The sequence below is a fragment of the Alosa alosa genome, chromosome 2, assembly GCF_017589495.1.
Source record: "Alosa alosa isolate M-15738 ecotype Scorff River chromosome 2, AALO_Geno_1.1, whole genome shotgun sequence".
Classification (NCBI taxonomy): domain Eukaryota; kingdom Metazoa; phylum Chordata; class Actinopteri; order Clupeiformes; family Clupeidae; genus Alosa; species Alosa alosa.
This window is the reverse complement of record NC_063190.1, coordinates 2,859,497-2,871,005: the sequence shown is the minus strand read 5'-3', so window position 1 is coordinate 2,871,005 and position 11,509 is coordinate 2,859,497. Positions and strand designations below refer to the sequence as shown.

The 11,509-nt window shown below is 40.3% G+C and overlaps 2 protein-coding genes across 5 annotated transcripts in view; both read left to right on the top strand.

Moving 5' to 3' along the window:
• The first annotated feature begins 235 nt into the window (after positions 1-235).
• tlcd5b (TLC domain containing 5b) lies at positions 236-3,414 on the top strand. 2 transcript variants are annotated; one of them, XM_048237531.1, is made up of 3 exons: positions 236-383; positions 664-863; positions 2,087-3,414. In XM_048237531.1, exons 2-3 carry the CDS (start codon positions 665-667, stop codon positions 2,614-2,616), a joined length of 729 nt encoding a protein of 242 aa, XP_048093488.1. In that variant the 5' UTR covers positions 236-383; position 664; the 3' UTR covers positions 2,617-3,414. The 2 variants fall into 2 exon arrangements, with proteins under 2 accessions (XP_048093488.1, XP_048093487.1); XM_048237530.1 differs by having other exon boundaries at positions 236-388.
• Positions 3,415-4,414: 1,000 nt separating this feature from the next.
• Positions 4,415-11,509, top strand: part of arhgef12b (Rho guanine nucleotide exchange factor (GEF) 12b) — a 49,724-nt gene continuing 42,629 nt past the window's right edge. For 2 of the 3 annotated variants that reach the window (XM_048230382.1, XM_048230366.1), the window contains exon 1: positions 4,415-5,916. In XM_048230382.1, the coding sequence (XP_048086339.1) occupies positions 5,885-5,916 (32 nt within the window). In that variant the 5' untranslated portion in view covers positions 4,415-5,884. The remainder of the gene's footprint in view (positions 5,917-11,509) is intronic. The other variant, XM_048230375.1, reaches the window with a different exon arrangement.

Sequence of the window (11,509 nt, the reverse complement as noted above, 5' to 3'; positions counted from 1 at the left end):
TGCTAAACGAATACATATAAATGCAAAATCAATTTGAGGCTCAAGATGGCAAAATCCACAGTCAAGTTGTTGACCCAAGTGAGGTGGTGCTATGTTACTCCGACCCTGTAGTCGAAGTATATCAGGAGTAAAGAGACTTTAATCTGATAAGAGGCTAAAGCTGCTTGAGACCAGGGGAAGAAGGGATGTAGGTGAATAGCAGATTGCACTGTCTGTTGCAATGGAAAAAGTGAGACCATGCTGTATGCTGTATCAGGCCACCGCGACAGGGATATTATAAGGACATTCTTGCTATGAAACAAGATTAATCTAGGCCTATCGACAGACATGAGAAGTTAGACCTGACATGCTGAGTCTGGATGCCAGTGTTTACAGCTTGAGATGTAAGGTAAAAAATACATTTGCATTGATTCTTTTGCTGATGCAATATTCTTGACAAATACACATTTGTATATCAATTTATGGTATGTGTAGCAGTGGTGTGTGACAAAGTATTGCAAGTAATTTGGTTTAGAGGGACAGCACATTTCAACATTTTCATTTAACCTTAAATCATGCCTGTATAAGCGCATGTTACATGTACTGTAATACACATAAACTGTTCTATTGTGATGTTTATTGCAACACTGACTTGAATTTTTATGTCTTGTTTTGGTTCAACAGCATGGGAATGGCACTGTTGGTGGGGTTCAGCTGCAGCCTTATTGGCTGGATCTGTGTGTATGTCTTCATTTGCTACGTTAACACTCAACGGGGCTACGAATGGAACTGCAGACTTGTTACTCTTTTCCATGGCATCCTCATAGTTTTACTGACCGCTTACATTGCCTTCATTGATGGGCCTTGGCCCTTCACACATGTAGGTGAGATTCCAATGCCACTGAATATTCTAACTCTCCATACATTCTCCATGAGTCTATTGGGTACAGATACCTAGTGCTTGTACATGTTTAAGATTTAGTACAGAAAAGTGACTGTGCTCCAGAGGAAACCTAGCATAGATTCATATTGGCCTAGGTGCCACAATATTTACCATTATGCTCTGAACAATCATAGCATCATAGCACCATATAAACAACCCCTTTTCTAAAAATGTTGGGGGTGTGAATTAAAAACAGAATATTATTAATATTCGAACAATAAAACAATTAATATTTAATTGAGAACAGCGCAAAGACAATATATTAATTATTGAAACAGAAATTGTATTATTTGTTTTGATGCCAGCAACACAGTTCACGTATCATTCAGCATTAATTGCACCTTTGTAGATGTACAAGTTGCCCATGCCATTGGAACTAATGCCTGAACTGTGCACTTGTAACAAGTTGGATCATCCCTCTACTCTTTAGAGAGAGACCAGATGGCAGCATGTCTGGATCATTTTTAGATATGTTTTTTTTTTTCCCTTTGCATGGTAGTTTTAACCAACATTTGTAGATAGAGCATAAAACTGTACTCATACACAGTGGTTATTTGAAGTTTTCCTGAGCCCATACAATGATTTTCATTACAGATTCAGGTCTGTTTTTAATGCAGTGCCACCTGAGACCTCAAAGATCATGGCCATTCAATATTGTTTTTCAGTCCTGTCCATTGCTTACAGAGATTTCACAGGATTCTCTGAATATTTTAATGATAACATGTACTAGATGATGAAGTCCCCAAATTTTACCTTGAGGAGCATTATTCTTAATTTGTTTAATTTTTTGCCCAAGCGGTTTTTCACAGACTGGTGAATACCTACCCGACTTTACTTCTGGGAGACTCTGCCTCTCTGGGATGCTTTTCTTATATGCAGTCATGTTGCCATTTCACCTAATTAGCTGTGAAATGTTTTCTTTAGCATTGTTTTCCAGCATTTTGCTGCTCCAATCCCAACTTTTTTGAGACATGTTGCCAGCGTCAAACTCAAATTATCTTATATTTTTCATAAAAATAGTAAAATAGATTCAACATTTGGCATGTTACCTACCGGTATGTTCTATTTTCTATTAAATAAATCTGATTTGCAGAGAACATTCTGTTGACATTTTCACTCATTGCTTAATGCATGCTGTTTTTCTGCTGTCTTTTATTTCCACAGGTGAAGAGAATACGCCCCTGCAGGTCTTGGCCGTGCTTATCAGTCTGGGTTACTTCATTTTTGACATGGGCTGGTGCATGTACTTCCGAACAGAGGGCCCTGTGATGCTTGCCCATCACATTCTGAGCGTCCTGGGTATGCTGCTGACCCTGGGTCTCGGGGAGTCCGGCACAGAGAGCTGTGCCGTAATCTTTGGGAGTGAGATCACCAATCCCCTCCTGCAGACGAGGTGGTTCCTGAAGCGTGCTGGCCAGTATGACAGCCTGGCAGGAGATGCCGTTGACCTCTTGTTCATTTTACTCTTTGGCCTAGTGCGCATTGGCGTCGGCAGCATCCTCCTCGTCGCAGTGATTACGTCCGCCCGAACTAAGTTGGTTATAAAGGCAGGAGGGGTGGCCATCTACACACTGTCCTGGATCTTCATGGTGGACATCACCCGCTTTGCCTTCCGAAAAAGTTGCGGTAAATACAGACGCTGGCAGGAGCGCTGCATACAGAACAGTGTAAATGGAAAGGCTCATCAGAATTAGCTCCGACCTTAAAATGGCCATCCAATCACACCTAAGTGGCTCCCTAATGAAATGAATGACAGAGTGCTGATATTCATTGAAATGGAAAAAGACGACTGATATCACCAACTAGCTAACATGGAATTCCTCTCATTTCTCAGGCAATTGTTATAGTAAATATGTGAGTGACCATTGGACACTGTGTTAGTAGGCTGTCAATGTCTACTGAGTATTCAGCTGACCTACAACTGTGACATAATATTTTTGCCTACTATATAGTAGGCCTAAACTAGTATGGGTATTCAGATGCAGCCATAGCTTATTTAATCAGACATCTCTGAAGTTGTATTTATTACTGTTGTATGATTTCAACAATGATTGTCAAGTGCTTTATACACACTGGAGGTAGGCTCAGTGGTGTAGTCTACATGATACGCAGGACTACGCAGTATACCCACTTAAAAAGCATCACCATCTCACTATACCCACTTAAAATAGGCAAGGATATGTATTAACATTTGGGGTTGATTACAGTAGGCCTACACCCACTACAGCTAACTACTACATCACAGTATATCCACTACAGCTAACTACTACATCACAGTATATCCACTAGAGCTAATGGAATACAGAGTATACAGAGCTAATACAGAGTATGGATGGAATCAGTATGGAAGACAATGTGTAAATGAGTGTTTTTTCTAAGGGGCCGTTTATACGAGAACGATTGCGAAGGAAGAGGACAAAATATTTGATCATAAGTGCCTTTCGTTTACACGGCGACCCCGCCATCGGGGCTTGAAGACGCAAAAATCTGAAGACTCCTTCCAGAGTGTAGAGTTTTGAAGACGACCCGGGTTGTGTCTCCGTCTAAACGGCTAAACCAAAGATCCTTGATTACCTCTCTGGCTAAACTGTCAAATTAGAATGTCTATCACACCACCACCCAGCGGTCTGGAATGCATATCCAATCGAATATCACATACTCTTGCGTCTTCATATAAACAAAGATTTCCCCCTGAGAATGCTCGTCTAAACGCAAATAAAAAAATGAAGACGAGACGCCACTTCTGCGTCTTCTCTTTTCATCGTCACCGTATAAACGTAGCAGATCATTTTTGTTAAACTCTTAACTGCTTGAATACACTTGCATACCTCTGATCAACACTAAATGCTTTAGTTATTTAAATGTATGGTACAATATGGATATAATGTAACTGTAAAAGTTTAAAAGTAAGTGTTTGTAACCTAACTTTCGTAGGCTTACAGCACCTTTGATTTACCTCTGACATTTGTCACAAACATATCCTACTACTACTAATATTTATTATTTTGATATTATTTGCTTTTTATTATGTCCAACAGACTATCTGTTAGCAAGACAATGTTAACAAAATATGATGTTGCACTGTGAACTGCATGAATGTCTTTCACTATGCTTGTTTGCTGGCTATTATGTATTATGGATAGTGCATTTGAGATGTTACAAATGTTGTTTTAAGGGCAGAAATCAACTTTTGTGATGCATGTAGAAGCCTAGAATTAATTAAAAATATAACCACATTATAACAACAGCCTGTGTTGTAGACCTAATGGTTGATAACTAACAAGAACAATTTTGGGGTCCCTTTTTATCTCTAGGCTATGTGTTTGTTCAACAGTAGGGCATCTTTAAAAAAAACATATTTCAGGGTGTCCGCTGTCTAGTGAGGTTTTAGGGTAACACAGACTGCAGTGTCCCTCCTATAGCATCCTGTGGCCCTAGAGTGCGGGACTGTGATTTTTTTTTTTCGGCGGAGGGATACCTCGGCAGGGAGAAATGTCGGCAAAGCGTAGGAATCTAGGGATGTAATTGACTCAAAGTCAGGAATTATTTTGGTTTTAAATCTTCCCAAAGCGGTAACGTAGTGAACGATGAAAATTTGGCAGTAGTGTCAAAGTAATCCTTTACTCTCAATGATTTTTATTTTTCGCTATTTCAAATTGGTGTATTTTCCAGAGTAAAGACAATACGACAAAACTGCTGGATTTGGGGAAAAACATGGAGACAAGGAGGGGAAGGACTCGACTAAATGACTAAGCTTGAAGTTTTCAGCCATCAATGCATTCACAAATCTCTTGGAGTTAACATGTATTGGACATTTAAGATACATCGATTATTTCCTGTGTGGGATCAAATGTGCCGGAAAAATATCCTTTGAATCTGGACATCAAGATAGCTTTCGAACAAACTGCTCAGTTGACATCAAAGGATTCGGAAGTTTTCTCCCGAAATTCTCTCACAGAATAGTAGCCAATTCTGGTCGATGGAATTGCACTGAGGAATCACAAATGGGTAACATGTAGCCTAACATATCTTACCCCAAGGAACACCTTAAACATTATAACTCCGGCTAGCACAGCGGCAAAGTGGTGTTTTGTTAAGTATTTTCCATCTAGTGTTCACCTCAAGAGGCCTGTGTAGGCTTAATGAAAATACCACGTATAGATTGTGACGAAAGATGTGCAATTTACGTGTTAGAATGTTAATATTGAAGGAGTAGGCCTAGAACTTTTACAGGCTTCCGCAGTTGTTGGCTACAAAACTTTTTCGGAAATCGGACTATACAAACGTGTCTGGAATAATTACTATTACTGGAAACTCCGTGAGAGATGGGAACATATCTGAAGAGAAATGTGGTCATTGACACGAAGTAAATGCGAGTGACATTTGGACAGCAAAATACTTTTAGTCTTTTTGTATGACTGAAGGTTGAGGGTTGCGAGGACTCTACCCAGAAAAAAAAGGTGAAACCGTCAATTATAGGCTACACTGTAGCTAGAAACAAATTAACAATAGGCCTGGGCGCTGTTAGCTAGCAAATATTTCTAGTTTTCGGGCGAAGAAGCTTCTTATTTTCACTTGAATATGTTTTGATTGCAGCCTTTTTGGAAGTATTTGACAGTTCTTCGACATATTAACTATGGTTGCATAAGTTATTCAGTTCTCCATGTTCAAAACTATTCAGAATATTTTTCTATACAGGACTACTGTATGTGGTAACATTTACCATCGTTTTCTTCAACCAACAATTTCCTGTCTTGTGAGAAGAAGCGTAAAGATAGAATTCTGGAACTGGCCGAAGACGATACAGTGGAATAAGCTATCGTAGACAATTGCCAGTATCACCATTCGTGTCGAAACACATTGGTTGGACACCAAGGAGCACCAATTTTCCGACGTACAAGGGAGATTGTGCACATTAAAATGATAGTTGGATAAAGGCTGAAGAAATTAAACGAAAGCCCAATGAGTGGCATACAGTCCACGATAACTGACAGGTAAATGCTTACGCATGTTTTCAACACCTTTTTCAAAATATGTATTGCCTTGCTTTTCTTTGAGGGTCTATCTAACGATTCCTAAGTAGCCTATATGTCGCCAGCATGGGTAGCCTATAACTGCTATGGCTAATAAGACCAATAGGCTTTGATGCCAAAATGTAACAAGGCTATTAATGATGGGTTTCTCATGAGAGCTGACATTTGATTTAGATTGGTTTAGCTTGACCCCCGGAGCAGGATCTGCTGTTCTGTCAAATAACAGTGTATGTTGTAGTGTACTGAAGTTGTGGTGCTCTGGGCAATGTAATTCCTGTGGACAGATTTGGGAATTGCTCACCAAAACAGATGGCCCTGTACCCTCCTGCATGGATGCCATCCGTTGGCAATAGAGGCCAAAATAATTTTCCACAGTATTCAGTAGCCTGGTGCTCAAAAGTGCAGTTCAATAGTGCTAAGAAGTGTAGCCTACCTCTTCCACTAGAGTTCCAGCTCATTACACACATGTACTGTATGTATTTTGGTTGATACGTTTATGAGACACTCTTATTTCGGAAGATTTGATAATAGGCTTGCAGAGGGAGAGTGTTGATGTAGGCCTTAATATATTTATGTGCCTATAGTTAGACAGGTTGGAGTAGACTTGCTGAGCAGATAGGCGTACATGGTATCGGCGTTGGCAGAGTGGCAAGGCATGTGATGACTGTGAAGAAAGGCCATTAGTGACTTAAATAAAATGAAGGAAGGAACCATGCAGAGTACAGAGATGCCTCACTAGGCATAAGATACCAGAGACATCTATGCTTTAGTAAAGTTGATTGTTAGTATATTTTCACACATTTGAGTTAAACTTGTATTGCTGGTGGTTTGGAGAGTGAATGAAGGGAATTTTATAAAATAATTTATAAAATGAACCAAAATATCCAACAGAGGATGTACATGTAATTATTTTCACTTTCCATTATGGGTTTTGAGAGAATTATGTAACAGGGATTATCCCTAAGTGATGTTACATTTTATTCAGAAGAATTTGCTGCTTGCCTTGATGTGGCCTCAACTGTCTTGATGAATACCTTCACATACTCTGGACAGTGATTGAACCCCCTATGGACACAGGAAGTCAGGCAAGCACAGGAAACACCAAAATGCTCCATTGGCTTAGTTAATAAGTGCAGAATTTCATTTGAACAGTATGTTATGATCTGTTCTGAATGCTGTGATTACTACCATACATTTGTATACAGAGGGTGTCCCTCATATGTTTATTTATGAGGTGTTTATGCCCTGGTGTAGCTGTATTGTTTTGGGACAAGTGTCACCACCAGCAGTGGGCCAAAGGCGAGCTCCCAGTCTAAATTCACCCACTCTTGGTGGAGAGGGAAGCCACTGTGGAACATGTGAGCTGATCACCCATATGACAGACAGGCAGCTGAAGACCAGGGTTCTGTGCTCCCAGTCCACTGCAGTTGCTGACCAGTTAGAGCTTACTGAGCAGCACAGTCTGCCTATTATCTGCTCATATTACTGCTGTTCATGCACATCTCTGTGAGCATTACATTATGTTTTGTATGTTACTTAATTAGACTCCGTAGTGGTGTACCATAATACTTGTTTATGCACAGTTTCAGGATCAGTTTGAATGAGCTTGTTTCTGTGATTATTGTACTACTTCTTTGTGTGAGTGCCCTTAAGTGGACACCTAACATCTTTTCAGAACCTCAGAATCTAGAATATCATCAGTGACTAGAGCTCACAGTAGAAATAGAACAATCCCACTACTGCAGAGTATTGGTCAGTGGTGCTATTCCCCATTTCTGTCCAGAGATGCCATAGGACCACATTCATTTGAAATGGTTGTCTGTTTACCATAGTAAGGCATTATGAGAGGGCCATATGTGAATCCACGCTGAGAAGGCGTCTTATGTTGCTGTGTGGCACAAGCCTGCTTTGTTCTCTCTCGCAAATACCATATTCCTATTATTCCTAATGTTGCAATGAGTTATTGGTTTCTTACAAGACGTTTTATGATATAAACATGCTTTGAATGTATAGTACACTAAGTTGTAGACCACCGTTTCCCACAATTCAGTTTTGTGATCTATTCATAGATGACAGGTGTACGGAAATGGCACAGGAAAGATAACGGCGCACACCAGGCTAATGAGCATTTGAGCCATTGTGGTTTACTCCCAAACTTAAAGTAGGTTAATTATTAAGACATATAGTTGAAGGAGGCAATTGAGCATTACAGTTCATTAACATACAACTCCATGAGACATTTCTCTCCACCACTTTGTGTGGCAGCACCGTGTCCAACTCAGTGAAATCAGCCCAGAGATGGAGGAAAGTAGCATGAGTGTGGAGTGTGTAGCATGAGCTGTGTGGAGGCGGCGGGGGCTTGTAGCTTGCTCTTTGCTCTTTGTCACAGTGTTTCGCTGATCTGTGTATTTTTTACCCCCGAGGCCCGCTTGGGAAGTGGTGACATCACTGATAAACAATGTCTGTCAGCCCGGCCAGGCCACCAGCCTTTCCTGACAGGCTACAGGCCATGGGTAATGCATGATGGGAAAGTGAAGAGACTGGCCGCTGGTGGACTGACCGTAGAGCCAGTTGTTGGACTTTGGATGTGTTCGTTCAAGATAATTTGTGTCAATTATGCACTCAGCAGATGTTGTCAAGCTCAGCATAATAATTGTAATTAAAGCAATAGTATGGTGTTTTCATCTAGAACTAACGAGTTAACATACTAAAAGCCAACAGCCTTGCATTGCCAACACCAACAACAGAATAATTGTCACTGATAGTTAGCTTGGTGACAAATGGATTTTGGTCATGTCTTTGGCAATGTCATGCTGTAGTTGTTTCTACACAGTTTCATACATTTTAGGCCTGGGTCATCACAAAACTGCACAGTGAAAAGACTGGTTGGCTAGTTGGACTGACCGGTGTGTCTGTCTGGTCTTCACATGACCACATGTCATGAACACATTTAATTTAAAGTCTAGATGGTCTGGAAAAGCATAGTTGTAAAACCTGCATTAATGCACTTTCAAAGTGGTGTGCAAAACTGTGATTCTTTGAATTCAGTTGAAGTTGAAATTTCACGTCAGGAAGTTTATTTTACAGATGAAGTAGGTGTTCGGATTCATGGCTGTTTATTGGTGGTTATTGTGGCCCTTTCTCACACTCTACCTGCTTATAAATTGGACCGTGAACCACAAGAGCCATGCTTAAGCGGCTAAGTGAGATTTATTAGCTCATCCTTACGTTGCACAAGATACAGCACGATATAATCATCTTCCTGCTGCACCGATGGATGTCCTTCCTTCCTAAAGGATAACAATACAGACATAAACCAGAGCTTTTCAACATACAAATGGGCCTTAACGTAGTTCTTCTGATGTCACAGAATCAGATTGTGAGAGGTTATGAATTGTGATGCATGGTTATCAGAGGTTATGGATTGTTATGAAGTAGTAGGCTATCTGCCGATGGCCTTTTATCAATGCATGTGGGAACTGCTGACACAGAGCCAAAGGGGAAACACCTCCTTTGCTGATTTCTTACATATTTTTGGTCTTAGTATGTAATCTAATAGCCTTTTGGTTGGTTCCTCATGAAACTACTTTTAATTGTTGTTAACTTAGTATGAAATAGTTTTTTGCACAGTTATATCCAAATGAAGTGCTGTATCTGGAATGGTTTTATTTTTTAGATTGCAAGTTGCAGCTGATGTTCTTGAATAATGTTCTATTGTCTTAATACCCCCTCTGAATCTCAAAGATAAGTCACGATTTTGTCTGTTTGGTCAGCTGATGATCAGCAGTCCAAGTCAGCATATCCCCCTTCTATGTGTGTAGTGTAGTGTAGTGTAGTGTAGTATATAACAGTGTGTGTGTTCATGTGCACGCATTAAGTGAATTTGAATCTCTGTTCAAAGTGTACACTGTTGTGAAACTACCTGTGAACTGAAACAACAGCAACCATATGGTTTGAGTGCTTTTCACTCTTTCCACTGCGCTTCCCCCCTCTCCCCACTGTCTGCCTGCCCTGGTGCATGCCTTGGCTTGCTCTGCAGACAGAACAGAACAGAACAGAAGCGCTAACCAGTGGAGGGCCACACCCCGACAAACAGCCTTGTGGAAAAAAATGACCATCCGCACGCTTGATAAATGAACGCCGCTACGCTGCTGTGTGCAAACGACTGCAATGCACAGTGGAGTCTGTCGTGTGAGTGTGTGACCGTAATTGATTTGTCTGAGATTTAACTGATACCCCTCAGCTCCAAATGGCAGAGTCACTCAAGAGAGGATTGTCTCTCCCTCTCTCTATCTCTGCACTCTTGAGTTTAAAAACTAGGGAGTGAGGGGAAGGGCCATGGCTGAACAGGAAGTGACAGGATATCACAGTTCTGCCAGCAGTGACAATTAAGGCCAGTTAGGCACTCTTGCTGGTAATGGAATTCATTTGCAAAAGTACCCTGCTAATGTGCTTGGGGGTTGGATGTCATTAGTCATTTGTTAACTTGTTTCTCACGTTCAATGTAGCCCACTAATCGTATCTCAATCAACACATTGGGATGGCATTCACAAATTAATTATTATGAATGGGTCCTTGAGACTTGTTTTGAAAATATTCACTGTCTATTTGTGAACTCCTATAAGTAGGATGCTTTCAGTTTTCCAGTAGACACAGTAGGGTATCAGTTGCGATCTTGGTAAACAGAAGTAAATAAACAGAAGGCCCTTCCGGATTGCCTTGACACTGGTCACTGAAAAATGATGGAATTTTCTGTACTATAATTAATGTGGTGGTAAATATTTAATATGCTCTGATGTTAATTTCTTTTAGTTATGCATGGTTATATAAATATAAATTATGATTGTTATAAATAACGTTTTGTTGCAAATCGATATGTCATTAGTCTATCCACCACCTATCTTATTCCTCAGTTAGTCAGAAGTGAAATAATAGAAATGATGGGATTCCCCAAATGCACAAAAACACTCAGTGTGTTTACATGAGACTTGAAAAAACAGAATTATTGTGTTAGTCCGACCAAAACCAAGTTTTTAAATGTATGTAAACATGTTAGTCCGACTGAAATCGGAGGAAATCAACGCTATTTCAGTCCGACTAACACACCTACATAATTTGAAAATAGCTTGAGTTACTCAAGCATCTCGATCTGACTCAAGCTACACCCTCCCCCTTTCTCCCGTGCAATTGAAACTCTCCTAAACTTGTATCTCGTTTGTGATTGGCTGGAATAGTTTGTTATGTTTTTATGGTCCAGGCTGGAGCAGATTGTTTTTGTTGCCATTTTTGGGGCCTGGGCTGTTTACAGTGCACAGGCACCTAGCGGATGGTGAGGTGATGTTTGCTGTATGTGACAAAAAGTTTTAGCTTAGAAACCACTTAACATCGCTTAGAGCACCTTTAAGCCTTATGCCACAACGCTACATACTCATAAGTTGCACCATATTTCATACATATATGAATTACCATCCCCCAGAATGTCCATACGAACATTCAAGTAATATCAAGTATTTAACTAGTTACACTGATGATGCAAAATTCGCTAGTGAGCAAG